At 45.9% G+C, this 26400-nt stretch overlaps 1 protein-coding gene and 1 long non-coding RNA gene across 4 annotated transcripts in view; one reads left to right on the top strand and one right to left on the bottom strand.

Moving 5' to 3' along the window:
- Positions 1–14526, bottom strand: part of LOC126534304 (protein-cysteine N-palmitoyltransferase Rasp-like) — a 51788-nt gene extending 37262 nt beyond the window's left edge. The window contains exons 1-2 of the mRNA XM_050181579.2: positions 14320–14526; positions 4713–4804 (exon numbers count right to left, since the gene is read on the bottom strand). Coding sequence (XP_050037536.1) covers positions 4713–4804; positions 14320–14399 — 172 coding nt within the window. The 5' untranslated portion in view covers positions 14400–14526. The remainder of the gene's footprint in view (positions 1–4712; positions 4805–14319) is intronic.
- Positions 1–26400, top strand: part of LOC129385743 (uncharacterized) — a 141999-nt gene that overhangs the window by 29495 nt on the left and 86104 nt on the right. For 2 of the 3 annotated variants that reach the window (XR_008613278.1, XR_008613277.1), the window contains exon 1: positions 23689–24018. The exons of the other annotated variant lie outside the window; for it this stretch is intronic. This is a non-coding gene — a long non-coding RNA (uncharacterized lncRNA). Of the gene's footprint in view, positions 1–23688; positions 24019–26400 lie in introns of those variants that run through there. 3 annotated transcript variants of the gene reach the window in all.

Below are 26400 nucleotides of genomic sequence, written 5' to 3'. Positions count from 1 at the left end.
TACGCTGACCTTGTCTTCTTTAGCATAGACACTTGGTTGATCCATATTTTTTTTTGCTCTGGAAGCGGCTATACGATAAACATATCCCCGATATGCCAAACCTGTTTGAAGTGCGCAAAGACGACGTCTTCTATAGCACGCTAACTCGAAGCGCGATGACATGCGGGTACATCCAGAATACCCTGCGCGTTCGCGTAAGTTAAGGTATATTTGACATATGGCACTAGAAGCAATCAACTTTTCTCTCAGATCATCTATTTATTCGAATGATGTCGAGTTTTTTCATTCGCTCCTTTGTTTTCTACGCGCAGGTACGTGAACCTTTTTTGTTTTATTTAACCAAATGGTCAGGTGGGCCAATCCCGGAGATAGTGCATTGATGATGATGTGGTTAAGTTTTGACTACCTTAGAGATAATTATGCCTGTACCATGAAAAGCTTACCAACTCTGTGACCAATTCAAGGTTTTGAAATCTGGTTCTAGGTTTGAAATCGCGAACTCCAAAAATACGTTTTTGAACTTCATACGAGAGTGAAACGTAACAAAATTGGCCTGCTAGTTAGGAGGTGACAAGATTGATTTATCAGCAATTAGGATTACTTACAGTTCAAAGAATAAATTATTGTAGGGAAATGTACATAACTTGCAAAATTGAAATTGAACATTGCAATATATACGAAATCACCAATACTCTAATCGATCAAAATTAACAATACATGCATACACACAAAATGCGACTACTTTTCCAAGGTGCATTTTTTTCACTCGCAAGACATCTCAACCGTGACACGGTGCAAAAATCTCGTTATCAACTCGCAAAACGTTGCAAACTTCAGAAACGCGGTATAGTGAGCACAGTTTTCTACTCGTACGCGTAAACCTTTTTACTTAAACCGCTTCTACGTACGCTAATCTTTTGCCTTAACTCCATTTCAAAGGTGGTATAGATATCAGGTAAAAGGGTTAACGTGTAGAGAACTGGGTTCTCCATGCCAGGCGCTTTTAAAGCTTCCAACATTTTGCGACTGGATAACGGGATTTTTGCCCCTTGTCTCTGTTAAGATTTCTTGTGTGTGAAAAAAAAACGTTTCTCGGAAAGAACTCGCAGTTCGGCTGTGTGAAAGGATTGTTATGCTTAACCTAAAAATTTAGGTGAAAATGATATATATATATATATATATCACTTTCACCTAAATTATATATGCACATATATGTATATTTATGCGGGTGCCGTTTTGAGACTGTCTTCATCTGAACGTCCACTGCACCGGCGTCATAGCGCTTTCCCGCTAAGCTTGCGCATCGTCATGCACGCCGGGAGCATTTCACATTGAATATATATTTAGAGATCAATGCCGAAAACAGGTTCCCCTGACTGCTTTTGAAAAACTCCCTGTACGTGCTCTTGAGTGTCTGCTACCTCAACGTGCCGGTACACAGTAGGAATACGAACGCAGAAAGCCTGAAAACTCATTTCGTCGCTAAAAAGAGGCACGAAAGACACAACATGAGTCACTCTCCCTTGCTGCACCAAAAAGAGTGAGTTCAGAATTCAGTGTGAGCGTGATTTAAATTTTATAACACGAACGAGACACATCGTTGAGATGACCATACATGGGTCATAAAATGGGTTTAATTTTCTCACTTAGAATGGAATATTTGAACATGTTTTTGCACTACTATATATACCAGTCCTGGATGGGTATTCTATAAAGTTTTTATGGAAATTTCTCTATAATGTAAGAATTCTCACTATTTTTGCAATTTTGGCATTTTCGGGATTTTGTAACGAAATATATACGTCGAGCAGCTGCATAGTTCTATTTTTCTTAAGTTTGCGAAAACCCTTCGAAAATTTTCATGAAAAATTATCAGCTTCATCGCCTTAGCTAAAGTGGTCCAGAAGAACCCTTTATTTCGGGGCCAGTCAGAGTGAAACTAATGTTTGGAAAATTTTCAAGCAGATACTGTGGATTTCATAAATTCAACTTGCGGTGGGTAAACAGTAATAGTCGTACACATTTACAAAAAAAAAAATCTTGGTGGAGTAGAGAGAGAGAGAGTCAACTTTAATGAGCACCAGCAGTTCAGTCGGCAGGGCCTAGGCCTCCCACGATGGGACGTCGAGGTCTTGCCTCTTCGCCGCTTCGTAGGCCTGCTGGGTCGCCTTTAATTTTAGAGTGATAGTCATCGAATTTGTAAAATATGCAAGTAATTAAGACACACTTTCCTATCCTTAATGGAATACGAATTTTTTCCACGAATCTGTGCTAATTTTTGCGAAACAGGGTTTGATTCCTTTCAACATAGACATTTTCCCACCTCATAAATATTTCGCTGGAGCCTAACATAGTCGGGACTGGCCTTACAGTGTCCTCATCTGAACATATCCTGTAGCAAAATCCCGGAGAGGACTCAACGTATTCTACTGCGATACCAGGTATTATTCTAGCAAGAACCGTAGGGAATGTCCAACTTCCAAAGTGCTGGGATTTAAAGAGGATGGAAACATTAAGTGGTCAGCGGTCGGAGACGAGAAAGATACTTTATTGGTAAAAAAAGAAAAAAAAACGCGAGGAAGAAATTGATAGAGCCAGGGTTGTTCCATGCTTTTTTAACTGTACAATACAGATAACGAGATATAAAAGAAGAAAAAAGAGATCAAGCAGATATAGGCAAAACGACGGTCTGTAATGGATATGCATGCCACCTGATTAGATAAGGCTGGGTGCGGGGACTATTTGTCGTCGCCCGGTTTATAGGGGAATAACAACATAAATCGTCATGCAGTTCTTTTCCCCCTTTCAAATACGGGCGTTTGTGGTGGTCGTTCTGGTGATGGTGTTGCTAGGGGCGAGGTTAACCAGGCAGACCAGGCCGGGCAACCGCTCCGCCCGCGCGTCTCCTTCCACGCCAAATTTGTCACCACGTGTCAGCCAGTTCCTCCTCTCGCGAGAAATGTGAGAAGAATGTGCGGCACTTCCTTGCCCGCTATACTGTTCTACGATTTCGTGAGCAAAGCCTCGTTTACCCACGCGGCCCAGACGACTCCTCCTTTAAGAACGAGCGGGACTAGATGCAAGAATAGACTAAATGTTCGACGTCGCCGACTTCATCGCATTCAGCGCACAATGCGTACCATTAACGCATGCCACAAGCATGTTACTCGCCTTTTAAATAACGAAGTACAGCGCACTAGATGTCGTCTATTCTTTTTAGACACGGCCTCCGCCCCCCCCCCCCCCCCCCAAGAAAAAAAGAGAACAATAAATAAGAAGAAATCCCGTATAACTTCGCATATCTTGCAGGAAAATAAAGCTTGTCCATTTGCGCGAAGGTTGCCAATGCAGTAATGCAGGAGACGCTTCAGGGCGCTTTCGCTTATCTCTGTGATATTATAATATCGTAGAAAAAAGTGACGGTGGCGAAGAACGCATTTGCAAGCCACCAGAGGCGACAAGGGGGCTGCAGCGCTTTCAAAACCCGCCATCACAGGCAAGTGATGACCGCCAATGGGCCGTGAGCCGTTCGCGCCAGCGTCCTTCCTGCATCCCCCAATCATCGCTCACACTTTCATCATCGTCATCATAATAATAATAACATTTAATTGAAACGCGGCGACCACCAGCAGGTGCTGGAAATTTTTGCCTATACAATAAACTTTTTCGTCTTGTGAAGCTGTTTTAATTGTTCTGCCGATTTTTTTTGTTTACCTTAGGAATTAATTGGCTAGACTCTGTCAGAGACGCTGCCGCAGCGGACCGCGTCAAATGCTTTGCGCGTCCTGGAGAGGGTGTAGGGGCATAGGGTACAGAAACGACGTAGCCAAATACACAACTTACGTTCGTTTACAGCATTGGACACCCTACAAGCCTAACTTATGTTACGACTAGAGAGGGCCTTGCGGTTTGAGCTTGAAAACCGCGCTCGCTCCCCGCTCGAAGGGCACCCGTTTTCGCAAAGGGTGTTTGGGCCACAGGGTGCCGAAATAGTCACCCTGGTGCTGGCGCCCGGGACTGTCCTACGCCACTCGAGCCGCAGGTTCTCGGAGATGGTTGGGGTTCCTGCGCTTGCACAGGCGACGGAGACGGACACTTACCGCTGCGGTTAAAAATAGGGTTTGGGTGTCGCTCTGTCTTGCTGCCGGAGTACGTAGCCACGCCACTTCTGGGCAGCAAGTCTCGAACGAAGTGGGCGCGATAGCCGAGCCCGCGTAAAATTTCTCCAACAGATTGCGCCCTCGTAGATGTTATAACGAGTCGTGAGCACGGGCCTCAGTTACACGGACTATACCTACTACGGCTGAGTGAGCTCTCTCAAATGCGGCCGCTCCCGCTGTAATCGACAAACGTACTGCCAATCTACGCCTCACGCGACCCCTTGCACAAAAGTTTCGTTAGCATCCGATCGGGTCGTGAGTGGCGCGACAATGCCGCTGTCCATGCACATGGCACATACACATGATCGAGTAATGGCTTCCTTCTTCTAGGCAACGATACAAAAGTTAAACCGCATGGTTAGTACGGTTGCAAAGATTATAGGCGATAGCGTTCTCGGATGTTATCGTTGCATGCGGTTTTGGGAAAGTGACCCCCAACGCCGGTCTTAATGAACGACTGTTTCGCGCCAAAAATTCACGAAACGATGTTCACGCGCGGCTCGAAAAGAGCGCGAGGAAATGCATAAACATGCACGAAAGTGGCCCACTTACTCTCTTCGTTGGTCGCGTACCGCCACAGGACATAAAAGCCGAGTGTGAAGGAAATCGCCCAGTGGTAGACCTTTTCTGGAGTCCATGTCCACCTTGAAAGTTGAAAATTGCCTCGATGCTTATTGTGACGTCGTTTCTTTGCAACCTTAACTGTAGTAAAAATGCACATGTGCACACGTAAAAACACGCCGGACCAATACGCAAGCATACGCAGGAACACACACACACACACACACACACACACACACACACACACACACACACACACACACACACACACACACGCACACGCACACGCACACGCACACGCACACGCACACGCACACACACACACACACACACACACACGCACGCACGCACGCACACACACACACACACACAAGTATATATATATATATATATATATATATATATATATATATATATATATATATATATATATATATATATGGGTAAAGATAAATTCTTGAGGCTACCTTTCAAACGTAAAGAACTTGAGCGATGCTACAAGGTAAACAGAACAAGTAGTTAATTTCAACAGTTTCGACTGGTGAACTGATCTTCTTCAGGGTTTACAAGAAAATGGCAGTTCGGCACTGATGGTGAAGACAGCAGACCGGGTGCCCTGTCGTTTCTCTGGTTCATGAAGCCGAAAGGGACACTTGTCACAGTGATTGACTTTTTCTCGGCACTTTCGCAGATTTACAGCTGCCTTAATATTCAAAGATGCAGGGCAATAGGAAGGTGGAGTCCTATATATGTAGGGAAGCAGGTCAGTGAGAAATAAAGAAGCAGGACGAATGAGACATAAAACGGAGAACGCAAGGGGGCGGAGAGTAGCGGCAGCTAGGTTCCCCTTAACCCGAAGGCGAGGAGGGAGAAAATGTTCGCTGCGCAGCACCAGTGCGCGTGCCGCCGTTGTAGTGGGAGGGAGGGAGGGCACGCTGAATAGGGCGGCGGGGGGCAGACTTTTTCATGAACGCAAACACAGACCCAGAAACTCTGAAATACTCACAAGCTATCGTAAAGTATAAGTTAAATTTATCGACAGGTCGTGAATTAGGCAACTTGACGCGTCGCTAAGTAGCAACTGAAATATTTATTTCCGCCTGTTTCCATGATGCGATTTTCACCGCACTTCCGGTGCGATGAGTTTCTATGCGCTTGTTGATACGCTATGCAGCAACCTAATTGCATTTTCACGTTTGCTTCGTATGCTATAGATCTATAGTACTTATTACACACCTTTACGACTTGCCAATTCTACGAGGTGCTCGATCACCAGGAGACGAAACAGCCTTTTGTTAACAATTAACAATTTTGTTAATTCATGAAGAGCATATTAAAATCGCACGTTTGGAGCAGTTTAATAATATTAGCAACCTTGGCAAGTGCACGTGACAGGACAGCAAAGTACCCCATGTTTGAAGCTTGCGGTGAACACGTGACCATGTAGTTGCATTCGTTTCCTGTCGCACGTAAATTTTCCGATGCGTCTTGAGATGTAATCTTGCCACCCTTGCTTATTAAATTTGATATGCCAGATGAACAGGCTATCGTAATGAATTTTCTACGACAGCACATTAACTACGTGGCTTGAATAAACAGCGTCGTCACTTTGCGAATATTTCATGCAGGTTAACCTGTAGTTCTTCTCTGATGGAGAATCTTTTGTATTTCCTGTGCAGAAACTAATAAACCTTGAATATGTTGCGGACTTTGTATCCTTACTGCAGTTGCATTAAGCCTTACTTTGAACTGTAAATAACTGTAAATTTGCATAACATTATTTGCTTGATATATAGTGATATAGTGGCAACCCTCCCGCAACGTCATGTGAAACTCATGCAACAATACGAAAAGCAGGCAAACAGCCTGTTCTTATGTAGGTGAACCAGTAGAATAAAGCAAATCAAAACTGTGAAGTTCAGTCAACCAGTTGCACCCCTATCTGTGGATGTTTGTATCCTTTAAGTACAAATGGTTCTCGCACGTACACAGCTAATATCGTTTCCAATAAGCTTGTGATCACATTTTTTAGTCTCTGAACCCATATAAATTTATCCTCTGTCATTATTACCTTTATAAGTAGAGAGGTATCATGCTACTTGCAGAATACTTTACCTTGGGATCCTGAAAGAAATGTCTGCATTTCAAGTATACACAAGATGCAGCCTATTGAATATAGGGGCACAAACAGCCTTTTTCTCAATGACACTCATTTATTGCATTTTGACCTACATGCAGGCAAGAAAACAAAAACAAATATGTCGACAACGAAATTTTACTTCAATTTATTCACCTGCCTGTTGGCTATGGCATACCGCTGCTAACACAAGGTGAGGTGTCGGATTGCTAGCCGTGGCAATGGCAGTTCGGTTGAAGTCACAGGGAAATAAATAAAAGCTCTTGCTCTTAGGTTTTGTTCATCACAATTCACTGAATCCCTAAACTTCCGATGACTTTTGCGGAAGGGAGACACGCATATCCAAAATCTAACAAGCACTACTAACACCAACCGAAAGCAAAGGGCACAGTTGCAAAACAAGCGCCTTTTCGATACTTCGAATGTGAAAAACATTCATTTTGTCAGTATGCATTGTTCAACAGCGCTGCACAAATTATTAGGATCAGGAATAGTATGTACCGTATTAGGTAGGTGGTTATACAGATATATAAATGTCAAAAAATATGAATGCTCATACTACATCATGCGCACGGTAGATAGAAGACCTCTTTAGAGAGTTGTGCGTTCTGGCAAATTTTAGTGGGCCATAAGCACCAAAACATTATTAGAGGGCATTGTGCAATAGCGCTCGTGAAAGAATGAAGAGAGTGCCTATCAGCAAAACTTTGTAGAGACAGCCTCCTTTACAGCAGAGGCTACGTTGCCTGATGTAAAAGGAAATAATAAAATCGTACCCGTCGTGGAGGCTTACGGGTTATGGCGTTGCGCTACCAAGCACGAAGTCACGGGATGGAATTCCACCCACCGCGGCCTCATTTGAATCGGGGCAGACTGGAAAAGCTTCCCGTGTACTGTTCGTTGAGTGGACATCAAGGAAACCCCGATTGCCGAAATTTATCCAGAGTCCCTTACTATGGCATACCTCGTAACGAGATCGTGACTCTGGCACGTAAAACTCGGGAATTTAAATTAATTTTCATTGACGAATAAGACAAACTGTTTTCTTTAATAAAGGCCCCAAGCGATTTGTCATGCTAACTGAATGAGTATTTTAATTACGGATGCATGTTCAAGCTTCGAGGTACTTAAAATTTTGTAAGTGACTCATTCGCTCCCAGCGTAAATCGGAACAGAAAGGACAGCGAAGGGAACCCAATGTGGAGCTGGCAGGCTCTACGTAGTATCGCCTTACAAACAAGTGAGTGGAACACCCAAATATTTATAAAAGGAACAGTATTGATAGGCTAGGCTCGGAGTGCTTTTCCTGGTTGAAAAGGCTGTGTGTATTTGTACTTATAAGCCATATAGTGCACCATAAACCTAAAGTTTGTCCAGGTTGCGCTGTAGAGTGCCACGGGATGGCCACTTGTCTTACCTATAAATCTCACGGTAATAAAAGATGTGCGTTAAATGATATGCCATTGCACCATGAACTTAGTTTGTTCATATCACACAATCATCAATAAATTGTTGCGCAGTAGATGAAATGCCATCGGGCCGATCGTAAAACATAGGCGAAACGATGAGCATAACTAACCGATGGACTCCTTAATGCACTGAAACATGAGAAGATGCTCTACTGCATACAATGCATTGAAAATGGCTTCAACGAAACGCTGCTGTCGAGGTGATCAGAGAGGAATCAATGGCCATTGCTTTCATTTCAAGAATGAAGCGTTTCTGCTGTACCTTGCCGAAGGCTTTAACAGAATCAACACGTGGCACCTAGACGTACACAACAGAAAGTGCACTAGAATTTAATTCAGTGAGTACATTGAATTTCACTACACAAATTACATTCCGCGTTCAGCAATCACACACTGATAATTTGCAGCTTCCTTCAGGCGCAGACGCGGGCTTTTGGGATTGATTCTTGCCACTGCGTTTAGTGCAACAATATTGCGAGGAGCAGGCACCACTTACGCGCAGTCACGTGACAGGCACTGTCACGAGCAACGTACAGACATCGTTTCTTCGGAAGGAACACTGAGGACGGGGTAGCGCTAAGATTTCGTTGCGCCGACTTCGCTGCAGCCGAATGCCGCATATCCTTTGAGCGTAGCCATACGGGTTTGTTGGCAGGCCATCTTGTAATTTGTTGTAGCGCAGGCAGAATGACGCGGACATAGGAGGGACACGAGACAGCACACAGCGCAGAACAACCAGCTGCGAATTAACGGCTATTTACACTTCGCACTGAACTTTAGGAGCCGCTGTTGCGCACTCTAAGACAAATTTGAAGTTCAAAACGTTCTTGAATTATAAAACACGCGTACTATTTCCTCTTAATAAAATCAGGTACATAATATTATAACACCCACGTTTTTTGTTCATCACATTAAAGCATTATGCGGCGTGTTCCACAAAACCTGGCAGCAAGCAACCCTGGGTGTCGTCCCAGTCGCATTGTTGAAATCGCAATCGTCTGTAATTAGCCCTCTAAAAATCGCATCGTGACGCTTGCGATTGCACCACTTTCTTTCGCTCCAGTCACAGCATGTCAAACAAACTTTAGGGCAAAGGATTTATTCGTGGAAGGTTAAATGTGTGAAAATTCATTTTGTCTGAATTTTTTTCCCGAAAATTGTGCCATTGGGCTGTCTTATAATTTATTATCCTACGCCTGCGCTGTTGACATCTTTCTATTTTTGTATTTATTCTAAGAGAGTGGAGGCGGAGGATGAGTTCGCTGTTCAATAATCAGTAATCATTCCATGGCCGCGCTGGAACGGATGCGACGCTGTTCAGTGCTTAGCGTTCCAAAGCGGCCATGAAACACAAATTGTTTCTCTTTTAAATATTTAAGCGGACTAACGCTTCTTAGGCTAGCCTGTATTCCGCTTTACTCGTGAATCTTTACATGTGAATTTTAGGGTATGTAGATGTGCCTACGTTATAATAATGTTATGCTATTATGGCGCTTACACGCAAAAAAAAAGAAAAAGAGAACATCGTCAGTTTCGTCCCTGTAGACCACGTCGTGGCCTTGAGCACACCCTCAGCGATTTTTTAGGGTGGTCTTGTAAACGCACTGTAAATACGTTCGTCCGTCCGTACGATATTTCCTGTGCCTTAAGTCAGTATTTCATTGGCCACACAGCCATGTGTCGGGTTGCTGCCTTTCTCTTCCGTCCGCGCCTGGCATAGGGGCTCAGTGGCTATAACGATGTGCTGCTAAACTCGACGAGTTTGCGGGCTCGAGTCCGAGCCACAACGGCCTGCATTACTGTAGGGGCGGATTGCAAAAACAAATTATGCAAATCCATCGCACACGTTGGAATCTGTGTGAAGTGAAGCTTTGATGCAGCAGTCATTAAAAGACCTATAAATTTCCTCATTTCGTTGCTTCGTTTTTTTGGCGTCAAGGAACCAGGCGCGCCCATGCGCTCTAGCTCGCCCGTGCTACGTCCGCATTTCGAACCTTAGATTGCTTATATTTTCTCACATCCTCCTTAATTTGAGTCTGCCAGGCCACTTTTTGGCAAACCACCCGTTGTGCGTGCGTGTCACAGCATACAAATCATTATCATCATCAACGCGCGGCGTTTATCTCAAATAGGTACTTCGTGGCACGATATGTACCACGCGCTTCTAGGGCGATCCCTCGTTGTCGGTATGGAGCATAGTACGGAAATCATCGTCATCATGAACACGTGGACACGCTCCTTGACTCATCCCCTGTTTTGGGTACGTTGCGCCTTAGTAGTGACATCATTATCATCATAATCGGCACGCGAGCACGCTTCTGGGCCGATCCTTCCTTGCGGGTATATGTCTGTATTGTATTGATATTTATGCACATGTAATTCTTCAATCATGTTCGTACTAAAACCTGTGATTCTTCCATGTTAACGATTTGTTGAAACTGCTGTAATCTTTGTTTGTTACGTTTCCTTTGTAAAGGAGGTCCCATTGCAGTCTTTGAATTCGGGACGTCCTTCTGTATATTAACGTCTTGTCATCTTCCTAATCATCTCAATAAAAACCAATTCTGATACTGATTTTGTCATAGCATGGGGATCCTAATAACCCGCAGGCTGCTGGCGTTGTCGCAATATGTATCACCCACTTCTTGGCGAGTCTCCTATTGAGGAATGAACACTGGAACAGCGGCTTCCTTTAAAATCCTTCGCTTTGCACCAAGGTCGCTGCGAAGTAGACATTGCTGAAGAATTTTGCTCAAGACTTGCCAGCTCGCAGCTCCAACGCGCACTTACTCCATGTGCCACTCCTGTGCCACGGGATTCCCGCATGGATGTAATGTTTTCGGTGGGGGAGCTTGAAGCGGCAGTGGCGACTTGCAGGCGCTCTTCGTCACCTGGGCCGGACGGCGTTACCTATGCGGCGCTCGCCAATATTGGGCAGAAAGCACGACTCATGCTGTTAAACCTTTACAACGAGTCTTGACGGAACGGTTTGGTCCCACGTGAATAGAAATGCAGCCGCTTGGTTCCGCTTCTCAAACTTCGTAAATCACCATTAGATTTGACATCGTGCCGCCCCATCGCTCTGGCCAGTTGCATAGGGAAAATAATGGAAAAAATGACTTTGACTCATCTGGAATGGTACCTGGAAAATTACACCGTGTACCCAGATGCTATGGCTGTCTTCCGACGTGGGCGCTCATCCAGAGATAATGCCATCGATTTGGTCACGTTTTTTCAACATCAAAAACGTCTGGAACGACTCACTGCGGCATTATTCCTTGACATAAAAGGCGCCTATGATAATATGGGACATCGTGCCATTATAGAGGCTCTGATTGAAGCTGGAATCGGTGGCCGCACTTTTCGGTGGCTGTGCAGTTATTTGACCGCGACAGGCCTTTCTTCGTGATGACCGAGGATGACGCCACGACTCAACACCAAACGTTCCGTGGAGTACCGCAAGGCGGAGTGTTGAGCCCGACGCTATTCAACCTAGTGCTCGTTGGCCTAGTCAGATGCTTGCCCAACACAGTTCAAGTATCAGTCTATGCCGACGACATCTGCATCACACACACACGGAGAACGAGGCACACCTGACTAGTGTCTCTGTATTGATGCAAACGAATCAAATGGCTCATTGAGCGAAAAAGCCAGCGTCTGTAGCAGCGAAGCGGCATCTGAATTCCGATTGGCTGCGACGCCACGTCACGTGCGCGCCTCGACGAAGCAGAGCGGGAGAAAGGGACCACGTGCTGTTGTCATGGCGCGCCAGGTGTTGCATGAGGGGAAAAGGCATCGCCGCGACGCTACGTCACTCTCGTTCTCGTTCTTGGAAGGCTGTGCTATTCGCACGTACCTTATCCCCGCAAGCCCTCGCCAGCGTTCTAACTTCGCCTTGATAATCGCTATAAAGAAATGAATGTATAAGAAACAAAATGCGCTCGAAATGAAAAGCGCTGGTGGTAGTTTGTTTCGAGCCTACGTCCCCACGCTCAGATCAAGGATGTCTTACCCACTGGGCTAAACCAACGCCTCCTAGATAGCCGGCCGGGATGGATGGGTGGAAACAGCTTTATTTTACATCCGGCAAAGATTAACCCCCTATTGCATGAATTATGAAAAAGTCGTTTTAAAAATTATTTTTTCAAGTTTTATTATTGATTGAATGAACAAACACATGTACCAAAAGTTTCAGAGTTGTAACGACTGTATTAATAAAGACACAGCTTTGTGCCAGATATGGCACACCATAAAGATGGCCGAGCGCTCTTGCTGCCATGGGCGGAAAACAAAGTTTCATGGACGGTGGTTTTTTAGCGCAATGTGTGGGATGAAATGAAACAGTTGTTTGCTGCGTTCAGGCACAGATGAATGTTGCACTTCTTCTATCTTACCGACGACTTGTTTGTGCAAGATGACCGCTTACATCTTTGTTTCTTCTCATCAAATTCTGACCAGTGGCCGACTTGGTCAGATCGGACGTCTTTGGTTGGCATTGCGGCCGCTGGTCCCTTTGCTTTTTTGACTTGAACCTGGAATTGGATGGCTTGACTAGAAGGCCTCCCTGGTCGCTTGTTGGGTAGGCACTTGTTATGCGAGGTAAGGCATTCTGCAATTTCAGATTTGAATTGAGCCAGCGGTAGTACTTGTTCCTTCCCAAGCTGCTTCTGCACCCTCCTGTACAACAGCCATGCTGCTACTACCGACAAGTCTAGCATATGCGTAAAAATTCGAAAGTGCCATTTCTTCAACCTGATATGTATGCGGTGAAGTCCAAGCAGTGAGTCCAGCAGGTCGACCCCGTCCATGTGCCTGTTGTAGATCTTTATTACGCTGGGGCAATCAATTTCGCAAAACTCCTTGGCGGAGCTTAGCCAGTGCTTAGTCTTTTGGACTGGATCTCTCCCAAGAAAGCTCGACAGAAATGTCACGGCGTGGCTATCGTACCACCGCACACACGATAACTGCACGTCGCCTATCGCGCTTGTGAGTTCCTCTGTAGCACCACGTCCTTTACATTTCAGTTCCTTTTCGCTTTTCAGGCGATAGTTTGGTAGACGATTCGCCCTCACCGTACCGCTCGACAAAATACCTTCATATGATAGCACCTGCAGCTTCGGGCTATTGAACATCTACGGCAGCATGTTACCACATTTTGTCTTTCACGTTCATACTGTGCCAAATATGGCACACACCGATTTCGGATTCTCTGCTGTAGTTAGACGAAATTGAGAAAACTTATAACTGGCTTGAATTCTTGAGACCGTACAATATCTCAAAATAATTTTTCTATTTTTCTGCAGTAGACGTTTTCAGACAAACAAAAATTCCAATTGCTCGTGTTTGCGCCCTCCGAGTTTCACGTCGCTTCCCAAAATCTACTTCACCTTCGTTTTGCGTATCGCTCAAGAGATGGCAGCACTTGCCCATAATAAGTGCGCATAACTATGAGAATTACTATGACGGTATCACATTCTCAAGTGGGCATCTCACACACGCGAAAAAAATGGTAACCGGTATGTGCCAAATATGGAACGCCGTGCAATAGAGGGCTAACGACCCGCGCTCAGGTCTCCCATGAGGGGACTTCGAGGCCTTGCCTCGTCGCCGCCTCTCGGGCCTGCTGGACTGTCCACTCTTGCGTCAATGTGAGCAGGCCTGTGCATTCTGCTTTGTGACATCATGCTACTTGGAGCGAAATTTGCATTGCAAGTCTGGTGGGACGAAGGAGTTGACGTCGAAAATCACCGCGGCTTACTCGGAAACGTCCCCTTTAGATTCTGTAGCAGTCGGGCAAAGTAGCATGACGTCACGATCGAAGGTCACCGGCCTTGTGCCATCTAGGAGGCGGTGGATAAGTGTCTCAACGCACTCGCTTTTCTGCGAGGAGTCCATAACACGAAGGAACGCTCAGCGGAGTTCTTCAATTGGACATTAATGCAGTCGGATTCACAACTTATAAAAAAGTGATTACGTTTCCTCGGTTTCTTACCTGTACACTTCTGCTTCTTGTTTGCTAGACGCATCCTTCTGGTCATCAATCTTCGCATAGGGCGGAACCGGCGTGCCCATTTTGAAGTTTCGACACTACAACGGCTCTGTTATTTTCGGTTTACCTTCTACGGCTGCACTCCTTTTTCCAAGGCGTGCGTAAAAACACAGCCGAGCCGACGTGTCACATGCGAGGCATTTCGTTCGCTCGAACACGGCAGCGCAGTGGATGTTTTACATACAAGCGGAACTCTAAGGAGAGCGAATAAAACAGAAAAGGTCACGACTTGTGAAATGCTAGAAACACTTGAAGCTTAGCGACCGCGATCGGCCCATGACTTATGATATTTGAGTCGGAGAAATATGAAATGAATTAACGAATTCAGAGGTTTTATGTGCCGAAACCCACGATTTGATTATGAGGCACGCCGTAGTGTGGGGAGAGGCTCCGGATTAATTTCGACCACCAGAGGATCTTGTACGTGCTCCCGACGAACGGGACACGGGCGCTTTTTTTTATTTTGCATTTCGCCCCCATCGAACTGCGGCAGCTGCGGCCTGGATTCGATCCCGCAACCTCGTGCTAAGCAGCGCAACATCATAGCCGCTAAGCGACTGTGACAGGTGGAGAAATTATCGAGCGTGCCGCCGTGTACAATGTATTCAGTAACGTGTCACGAAACCTATGATAGGTACGTATGCACAAGGGTAATATTTACTTGAAATCCTAGGACTGCATTTACAGAACTTTCAAGTAAGTCGCCATCATCGTAAAAGCTGTTAGTGTTGTGTAGAAAAAGATCGGTTATAAAATTTTTGTTTTTTTTTACTCGTAGCTGCGAGCAGTGAAATTTGTCTTGTTAGGGAGCATTGAAATAGCTAAAGAAAACTAAGGGCTTGCAGCGCCTTTCGTACGACTTTCATGTATCCATGACGTGGTTTTGCGTGCCCACACCACGATTTGATACGACTGATGTAGAAGGAGACAACGAGGAAAACATGCAGTGACGTCGTCGCGCGCGCACTTGCTCAGAGGAATTTTTATTGTCACGCGCTGAACTTTCATCGCTCATGCGGCTGCCACCAGAAAGGGCATCGACTATAACATTTCAAATGACGTCGATCGAATTCTGCCGACGCCGTCTGGCTATGAGGCTGTCGAGTGAAGACAAATGCGAAGCGACTTTTCGTTTCTCGGGACGAGCAATGCACGTTGCTGAATATAGCGACTCATTTATTGTTAAACACAAAAATATTCTTATTAGAGACAAGGCCTTTCTTAGTGAGTTACCCCTGGTTTACCGCACCCTAGAACGTTTTTATGATCGCTTTCGGGATATATTCCTGCAGATAGTGCAGCCTCAAGAACGCGCCAATATGTGCCATAAAGACCTCTGGTCGCCGCTGTGTTCCCGATTTATATACATCACAACGGACAAAGTTGTCCGAACGCGGGATTTGAACAGAGGACCCCTAGCACAACACTCCGATGCTTCAACCACTAGACCACCGGCGCATCCCTCAGTAGGCTATTCCTTTTCGTCAGAAGTAGAGCGCCAGGTGGTGAAATCTGTTTAGGCGCGCACGTGTTCAAATCGCACAGACTGGTGCACAAAAGGAGCTCTGTTGTAAGACCTCCGGTTAGACAGCTTTGCTTACTGGAGCGTATTGTAACACAGCCTATAGGCAGACGATGCAGACCCTGCCGGCTTGCGTCATCGCTTTCCTGCACGTAGTAGCCATTGCTATGGTTGCTAGAATAGTACCTGCCAGTGCGGGGTTGCCGCAGCTAACCACCGCGTCCCCTCATATTGTGACAACGCCGACAGAAGCGCACGTCAAAAAAAAAAGAAGAAAAAAAAAGAAAGAAAGAAGAATGTACGTCCGCCATTTCACCCTGAGAATGTCGATTTACAGCGAAGCTGTTGCCAACATTGCACAGGCACCACCACCACAAGCGGCATACGTCACGCGCAGAGAAAGCAATCCAACAAGAGGGGACACTCGGCGAAAAGTGACAACAGGAAATGCGCCCCGCTAGTATTAATGTCGACAGTTTGCTGCTGCGAGCATCGAAAAAGAGAAAAGGTGAAGTTAACAGACATATTGTTTTATTTTATTTTGTTCTTTCCCGGCAAAATGAAAAATATCCGCGTATAAATGATGTTATACTTTGCGACGCACTTTTCTCGTGTTACCTAGCAACCGGCTAATGACGTGCCAGATGCATGCGTCGTGTGTCAGACACGCCACTTGTTCGGCTGCCCGTCCGCCTGTCTTTCTTTGCTTTCTTTAATATTTAGCCGGCTTTGTTGGGCTCGCGGCGTATTCTTTCATTTCTCCTGCCCTTCGACACGCCACCACTGCACTATTGGACTGCGGCAAGGCGATACATCCTCTTTGACAGTATATGCGACGCATTTCGAGCAATTAGGCTTGCGGCATGGAACCTAGACTTGCGACGCAGTTAGCGAAAAATAGCTCAGTCGTCCTGGCGCAGTTGATTTGAGGTAATAACTCGTACGATGCTTTCGGTGGTTAAATAAGGCACACTAATGCACTGTGATCCCAATGACTGTATGAAGAAAGCTTCCGGTAACTCTTCCGAAAAAGAGCCGTGACACCACCGCCCGAGAGTTATCGGAAGCTTTCTTCGTACAGTCATTGGGGTCACAGTGCATTAGTGTGCCTTCTTTAACCTTGTACAGTGCTGAATATGGTTTTTTTTTATTCTGTCGCGTGAGTGCGCTCTTGCGATCGGATGTTGGTGGTTCCTGCATTTGGTGCTCACTGCGCATGTTCCTCTAGATTCTGCTGTCTATAAAGGAGTGACGCAATAAAATGATGTCAGTTGAGAGTAGCGCCTTGTCCTGTCGTCTTTCTTGTGTCAAACAAATTAATTATGGAAGCTTAGGCAAACCTGCACAGTTTAGTACTCATAATTATTCGGGGATGGAAGACAACAGCCTGTGACATTATTAATTTATTTATTATGAACAGCTTCGCATGTTTTTATTATAATTACATTATGTGTAGTTTTTCAAATGTTCCCACTGGTGTTGTTTTAGATGCATAATTTTGATCAACTAGTGTTTCGTCCCGCGAGATGTAATCGCGCTTCAATGGCACGACCGTAATTGACGTCGCTGCTCATTGTTTCGGAACGGCATTTCAGCCTCGCCTTCATGACCACGTGAATTGACCTTGGAAACAATTTCACGCCACTTGGCATACCAGGTGTCGGCCAAAGGGTCTGTGCTGATCTTCAATGAACCCATTTGATGCCAGCTTTGGCCACTAGGTTTGTACCAGTTGGTGTTCTCCGCTCCCTAATAAACATCTTTGACGTCAGCTTGGGTAACTGGGTAATTGCAACTGGGAATGCCTTGAAGAACCCTTGTGCCGACCCCACGCCCCAAGGGTTCCTCAGTACAACTCGACGCTTTAGCAATGCTGTGCCAAAAATGCACTCGGTTCATCATCATCATCAGTCCATCGTTATGTATGTCCAATGCAGCACGAAGGCCCCTCCCTGCGATCTCCAATGCATTGGGTATTTGCCACTTTTCAATGAACCTCTTTCACGCCAACGCTTTAGTGAACTGCGCCATGAATTCACTAGATATGTGCTGCTCTTCAATGAACACCTCGTCAACTTGGGTGGCTGAGCACGTGTCACTAGGTGTGCGGTAAGCGACGGAACGATTAGCACGTTCGCATGCACCGGCACCCCGCGCTTCTCGTCTCGTAGGCCACGCACAGACGTCTAGGAATCGCGTGGGACCACGACCTCGCGTATCGCAGCTACAAAAGGTCACAAAAGCGCTGCTGAGGTTTTTTGAAAGCTACCGGAACGAGTGACCGTCTTTGACCAGGACTGGGTGACCGTCTGTGATATGGAGCAGAAAACTGTTACCATGTCGACGATATCCACTGTGGACTTTCTCTTCTTCTTTTAACCTTTCGGTCCCCTATTCCCTTCCCCCAGTATAGGGTAGGCAAGCGTGCTTAATATTGGTTAACCTCCCTGCCTTTCATTCATCATTCTTTCTCCCTCTCTCTCTCTCACTCTCTCTCTAGGAAGAGCCAGTAGATTGCGCAGCGTGTCCAGAAAAAAAGAGCGAGACAGAAGCCAGGTTACCGGACGACGCGTTCTGCCTTCACACGCACCGGAGTGCTATACTTCGCGGCGGCCCAGCTAGATGGCGCCAAGTGTTCTTTGGGTAGGACTAAAGGAGTCCCGCTGTAGCACACTCCTCATACACAGCTCAATGGACGGTAGGAATTCGTTGTGTGTCTATTAACGCGATCCGACGTCTGCGTCCGAGAAAATCCTCCCGAACCACGCATACGCAACCACGCTTGCCCTCCGGGTGGCGAATAGGCGTTACTGAAATAATTGAACTTATCAAAGTAAAATGCGTCAGAAAATCCGTAAAGTACGGCTTACCCACAACCTATAGACATGATGACGTCAGATTGCAATTTGAATATACGAGAAAACATAATTCTGTTACCTGGAGACTCTAACATGCCTTTCCCAGCAGCCGTTTGAGGTCTCTTTTAGTAGGAGTGGCACGACCCGTCGGTTTCTTGCAACACCATATAAGAAATAACCAGAAAGCTCCTCCTTGCACAGCGTTCGCTACCAGTGTTTCCAAGAAAACAGTACGGCTACATAAGCTGCAGTCGCCGGGAAGCGCGAGATGCAGTAAAGGATCTTTGAATGCTATTGCGTTCCACGTTTAAAGGGGAAGCGTCCTCACAAATTTTTGATTCAATGCTTAACGCATTACCGTGGACAGTCACTGTGAGTTGGGTTCTGCCTATGATAATCTGATTAGGATTCTTGGGGAACTTCATCAAGTTTCCTTTAGGTCTGTTCCTTTGTCCTCGCCTAACATCTTACACGCCAGCTTGGGGCCACTGGGCAGTCCATGGTTTAATGCTTAGGCCAGCTGTGCTGGGGGAACGGGGTTCGAAACCAACCGTTAGCCAAACCTGGATCGCTGGCTATTCGACACTGGGTATATGTCACGGGGGAAAGCGGCAGGGGAAGATGGAATAACAGTCAAGTTAATAAAAGACTAATGAGATATTGTGCTTGAAAAGTTTGTGATCCTTTACACGCAATGCCTCTAGACTGAAAATGTACCTGAGCACTTGAAAAATGCCTACACTGTACTGATCCATAAGGAGGTAGACGTTGAATAATTGAGTAATTATAGACCTATTAGCTTGCTTTCAGCATGTTAAACTTCAATTAAATTATGAGACTGCACGTGCCAAACCGCAATGGGATTATGAGGGATGCCTTTGTGGCAGACTACGGATCTATTTTGACCCCGTGGGGTTTTTTAACGAGCAATTAAACCCAAATATACGAGCGTTTTTGTATTTCGCTGCCTTCGAAATGCGGCCGCTCAGGTCGTAGTCGAACCCGCGACCGCGAGCAATGCCATAGCCGCAAAGCTGCCACGACTGGCACAGAGATGTTGAATTGTAGTGCGACGCCTAGACTCTACGTTGCTACGATGTCGGCCAGACGCAACGGTGGTTTATAGCTGCTTTGAGTTTTCACGCCTTGGGTCAGTTGTCCGCTTGACTAAGTTACGTGGTGTTTATTTTTTCAGAAATAGCAGAAACGTACCGTACCTTCAACATAAGTTTTCAAGTTAGCCTGCAACCGCTGTCATGTCTATGGTAGAGGCTGCAAACAATTCGTACTTCTAACTTTCCCTGTTACTTAAATAAGGCGGTAAACACAAAAACAAGTTTGTTAGCGCGTAATTTTCGATGAAAGCCTAATTCTTTATTGAAATGAAATGAAACGCTTCCAACGTAATAACCCGGCTTGCACCACACATCTACACAAGAAGCAATAAGGCACAATTTGCCACAGTTTTGTACAAGATTGCAAATACTGTAACGTTTTACAATAAACCTATCTATCCAAAAATTATTATTATTATCGTTTACTGCGTTATAAAAATTTTGCATGAACACAGCGAATCGTGGTTTAGACATGCTCTAGTTTCCAACATGGACGTCTCTCCTGCCGAAGCGTTTCTAGCTGTGCTCGATTGTGCATCTGCTGTACCTGCTTTGTCGAGCTCGCCTTCATCCAATGCGTCGCCATCAGGTGCTCCTCAGGCGTGCTAGGCTATTCCGACGAAGAAACACTCCCACTGCTGTTCAGAAGAAACAGCAGTGGGAGTGCCCTCTGCAGTGGCACCCAGCAAATCTTGCTGAATGTGTATATGAGGCTACGAAAAGAGCAACTGAATGCAGCGATCCCGCATATCTGCGAGAGGGTGAGTGAATTAACCAGTGTGAGCTTACGCAAATATTTCTATGTCAGGCGCTCTGCTAAAAAAAAACATGGATGGAGAACTACAGACGCCTCCACGGAAGCGGTCTAGAAGTGGAGGCTGTAAGAGCCTCATACATACTTATGATATCTTTATACTGACCACGCTAAGAAACTGCGTCCACGGTATTTTCCGCCGCAACGAGATCCCAACAGTGCAGAAGACTGCTGCGGAATTAGTATCCGCGAACATAGAAGATCTGCCGAGCATTCAGCCGTGGACCACGCACCGCCTGATCGTCGACATCAGCTTCAAGAGGGAGAAACCTGACAGGAACTCCTGACTCGTCGAGCGTGAAGGCCTGCTGCGGTGGGAGCACAATTATCTTTACGAGATTGCTCGGTACAAGGAAGAAGGGCGCAAGATATTCTGCTTTCAAGAAACATGGGTAACTGTTGGTCACCAATGAGTAAGGTCTAGGCTGATAAGGCAGTCAAGTCGTCACGCGACGCCTACTTGGGTGGCTTGACAACGGGGCTAAGCAGCCGTCGGGAAAAGGAGAGCGGCTCATCGTGACCCATATTGGAAGTGAGGACTGGCTTGTCGATGGTTGGCTGGATGTGTTTCCTGGAAAGAAATCAGGGGACTACCACGAGGAAATGGACGGCAACTGATTCGATACGTAGTTCAGCTCGATCGTCGATAGCCTGCCACCGCGAAGCATCATTGTCATGGACAATGCGTCCTACCCTTCCAGGCACGTGGTGGAAATCCCATCGCTGTCATGGCGGAAGGCAGAGATACAAGACTGGATGGCCTCGAAGGCAATCCTGTGCCATGCCGCCATGGCAAAGAAGCAGCTGCTTGGCACTTTGGCCACTGCCAAGCCTAATTTATGAAGTACCGGATTGATACGGCTGCTGAAAGGGCTGGCTGTGTTGCGCTCAGGCTCCCTGAGCATCACAATGAGTTTAACCCCATAGAACTCATTCGGACACATATTATGAATGTAGTCAGCGATGAACAACACATTCAAGACCAAGTCTGTGCACAACCTTCTCCTTGATGAAGGGGAGAAAGTCACACAAGTCAACTGGACCAAGCCTGTGCATGTGAAGGGCGTCGAAACACACGTATGGGAGATGCCTGGCTTTAGTGACAAGGTGAAGCCCATCATCAACCAGACGAGTGATAACAGCACGTCTGAATGGGAGCTCTCTGGCATTGAGCCATTACAGTGAGCTAAACAGGGTCAGAAACTGAATCATACCAACTTAAAACAGCCTTCTGGCTCATGAAGTCATGGTTAGGCAGCCGTCTCAATGCCTCCTCAAGTCTGTTGCCCTTCACCAACAAACTGTAGTGAATCTCGTGCTGTATTAGGTGAAGTCATGTGCAAGTTCGCCTTTATATTAACTTGTGGTGCTTTACGTCCCGAAGCCACCTGTGGGCTATCAGGAACACCACAGCAGAGAGCTTGATTGTGCCTGCAGCCGGATGTTACCTCGTCCACATTAATATAAAAACTTACAGCGCTAAAAACAGAAAGGGCATAGAAAAAGCAACAGACACCACACGCGCTCACTCACAGCATTCTACACAACACTTCTTCGAAAACTCCGAAACCCAAGTTGTTCAGTAGGTTTGGCCAAAGGATCGTGGTCGTGATGCCGTCGTCGTTCTGTTATTGTCATCCCCGCTTCGACATGTGAGTGTCATCATGCCGTTGTCGTCACCCCAGTGTCGTCACACAGCCCCCGTACATTACCTATCATACCGTCGTCGTGAGGCTCTCTGGGCGGTTCCATTTTCATCACTTCAGCTTCGTCATTTTACTTTCGCCATGTTGTCCTCTTCGCACCGTCGGCGTTATACAGTATACGTGATACAGTCCTCGCCATGCCGCCGCCATAATACACTTGACGTGATCGTATGGTCTTATGCTCGTTGTCATGCTATCGTAGCCGTTGCCTCGTCATCATATGGAAATCGTCATGCATCCGTTGTCATGCCATCGTCGTAATGGCGTCATAGTCGTTCTATCGTCGTACTATCTTTCTCATCCAACTATTTCCAAGCCATAATCGTCGTGCCATCGTCGTCTAACAGCCGTCGTCACACCTTTGTCGTCAAGCTGTCGCTTTATAATTTTCATTACTTCAGAAATGTCATCCCATTCTCGTCAAGCCGCAGTCGCCATACCGCCTTCATCTTCGTCAAACAGGCGCTGTCATGCATCCGTTCTCACACTATCGTCTCCATGCCATCATGGTCATGCCATCATCATCCTTCGAGCTTCTTCATTCGGTTGTCGGCATACAAGCATCGTCGCGCCATTGTTATATATATACATGTGGTCTTCTCGTTGTCCTTGTACCAGCGTAGTCATGCTGTCGATTCCATACCACTTTTGTCCTTTCAGAATCATCTTCTCATTATCGTCATGTCATCGTCGTTGTCATACCGTATTTGTCATTCCATCGACATCGTTCCTTTATCGTCATCCCATTGCCGTCACTGCGACATCATACCGTCATCGCCACATGGTATTATGGGCGACCTTGGCAAGTGAGTGCAACAGCAAACTTGGCTGATACTGGAGAGAGTGTACGTCGGATGTAGCCAATGCAACTGAAGGCTGAGATGTTGAACGAACCTGACTTCAGCAATGCAGTATGTCGCTGCATTGCTTGAATTCAAATAGCATTACCGTCGACATTCATCGCGAGTTGGGTTCTGCCGTAATTTGTTGGGCTGATGTTACTTGAAAGAGCTTACTAAAAAGTTTGCACTGTCGGTCGGGAGCGGCAGACATCAAAGGTCTCTAGTACAGAAACAGACGTTGCTTGGACGGCTTTACAAGGAGAAGCACCTGGAGAGCGATCGGATATTGTTGTTCGGAGCGCGCATTTGGTTACGCCGCGCGCGATTGGCCTAGGCCAGTCCGACGTCGTCAGCCGCGGGGAGCGGCCTCGCTCTTGGTGACGTCAAAATGACGACAGGCTCCTGTCAAACATTTTGAATCCGAGCACGCCGACTGCTAGGAGCAGAACGCTACGAGAGCTGTGAAGTTCGAGCGGTCATGCGCTCGTTACCATACCGACTTCGCATGGCACGTCTGCTGGATTGGATGCAAACGGCAGCTGCGGCTACGGAATGGCACGTTCGGATCGAATCCATAGTCTAGTTTGAGAAAATGGCGCTTGCAATGAAAGCTTCAATTGTTGCGTTGGTGTTGTTGGAGGAGGAAGCAGAGTGGTTGGAGGTACGAAATGAGTTTGAAGAGATGGGAGAAAGTAAATTGCGGCGTCGATTTCGTTTCTAGAAACGAACAGTGCGTTGGTTGTGCGGTGAACTCGACCCCATCATTGGGCGCCAGCGAGCCAGTGGTATGTTGTTGTTGATTTTTGAAAAGCGCGCCCTGTTGCCGACGTTTCTTTTATTCCTTTTTTTCCCGCTTTGTGCTACACCACCTACCGACCACGCAGATAAACGAATAGCTATAAATTGTAGTAGCCACACATACTATTTCTTGAGAATGTGTCTAAGCATGAAGAAAAATTTCTTATTTTTATCTAAAGATTTTATTCATTAGCAGGTGAGAACCACTGCGTTTTGTAGCATAGTGTCTGAAAAGAGACGGCAAGCGACGCACGCAAACTTCCGAGGAGTTTACCACTTTCCGATTGGCTGCTCTCTCCCTCCCATTCTCACAAATTTTGCATAGTGTCCTTTTTTGTGACGTTGCAGCAACTGAACAGAGCGCGTTTCGAACGAAGATATCCGATCGCTCCCGTGATAACTATGTCTGTGCGAACAGTCTATATGGAAGACGGTGCTGTACTGCTGCATTTTGAAACCTTGTGCTGTACTGTTGCATTTTGAAACCTTGGTTTCAGCAAGGCGAAAAGGGGCCCGCAGTAAACAGATTGTATGGTTCTGAGTATTGTAGTCCAATAGCGCTCTTGCGTTAGATATCAAAAGCTTTCTGCCGGGCTGAAGCTGAAGCCTGCCTGCCTTTTCCTTCGTTTGTGCGAAAAGCATTGCCTTCCTTCGCCGCGCATTAAGGGAATTCAAGCAGCACGCCCCAATTTAGTAGCTCACACATATCGAGGTAGTGCTAAATCAGGGACCACAGCTACATTATATACTCAGCTTGGAGAGGGCGGAAGCCAAGAATGTGGACGCCAAAGCAGAAAATTCGATCGAAACAGTGCTACAAGACACGACGAGACAGCACAAAGGGTCCATACTATCTGGTAGCGGTGGTTTACTTGAATCGTGAGCCATCTAGACCACCACTCATTTCTCGAAAGCAGGCAATACCCAATTCAAACGGGATGAGATAGGCCCCTGAGGATGCAAATTTTCTTGGAATGTACAGCGATAAGCAGTGTTAGGCCTCATTCACACAGCGGTCTTGCAACCTCACAGGCCAGAGGCCTGTGAGGTTGCAAGACCGCTGTGTTAATTATTCAATCAACGTATCCACTTGAAAGGAATTTCCAGGATGACACTAGTTTCGAAATATTATTTCCCAAAGTGTGGAACCAAACGCATTGGCGTTCCAGTTATTTTGTGCTTCAATGCATGAATGAGCTTTTCTTAAAAAAAAAAAAAAGCAGAACAGCCTATTGTTAGGGCAAGTTTGACGGCGCATTTCTCCAAACAGGAGTAATCCTGGAAATTCATTCCAAGTGCATACGCCTTGCAACCTCACCGGTTACAGTTCGTAAATTCCAATATATGCAATACAGTAAATAATTATAAAGGTATTGAGTGGATTTTTGTTAATTAGTTGAATATGTGTTTAGATTTCTCGTGCAAGTAATGTCCGCCTCTCTAAATAATCGAGCTCAAGGATCAGGGCTATGCTATCTGCAGCAGGCGATATTTAAAAACTCCATGAAAACTTAAACAATGATCACCCGGTATATATCGGCTACACCAAGGAACTTGAGCCAAACCTTAAACATATGCAAATGCCGTGTCGCTGAACAGAACCAAGCTAATGTCGTTTGCCGTCGCTTGGAGAGGCAGAAGTTTTTGCATTCCGCCTAATTAGTCTTAATTAATTAATCAACTTCCCGAATATTGTAATACCTTATACAGATGAAAAGTGTCAACGAGATAATTGCAGAGCAATATGCAAAGCTCCCAGCAGCTTTCTGTTGGTCAATACGTGCGACATAAAAAATTTTGCCAGGCATGAAACAAGCCCGCGAATACACGAAACATTTTTTCGCGACTGGCCGCCCGAGGTACGTTGAATGGCTTGCGTATATATATATATATATATATATATATATATATATATATATATATATATATATATATATATATATATATATATATATATCGGGAACACGACGGCAACAATCCGCCTAGAGTTTCCATATTGTTGCTATCGCAATATAAATGTAGCAGTCAGCCTGACGCAGAATGTTGGCTGGTTTTTACTGCAAGGAATAAAAAGAAAGCAGGCTGGCGCGTGCTGGTCACGCAACCACCATTATGGTCAGAAAGCGTAAAAGCATTTTAATACCTATGAAAAGAACGAAGTGGGAGTTTTTGGTTTTAACAATTGTTTATTGATATCAAAAATACCTTCCGAATGGCTAATGCATGTATACATTGTCCAAATACTTCAATATCACAATACAATCAATTTTACTCCGAGCTTCCCTTACTTGAAAACTTGTCCAGCCCATACTACCCTGTACGGCCTCATTTGTGGTCTTCCGGTGGGCGCCCAATGCGAGGTTTCCTAC

The sequence above is a fragment of the Dermacentor andersoni genome, chromosome 7, assembly GCF_023375885.2.
Source record: "Dermacentor andersoni chromosome 7, qqDerAnde1_hic_scaffold, whole genome shotgun sequence".
NCBI classification, from domain to species: domain Eukaryota; kingdom Metazoa; phylum Arthropoda; class Arachnida; order Ixodida; family Ixodidae; genus Dermacentor; species Dermacentor andersoni.
Note: the sequence above shows the minus strand (reverse complement) of the source record. Positions and strands in the feature narration are given on the sequence as shown.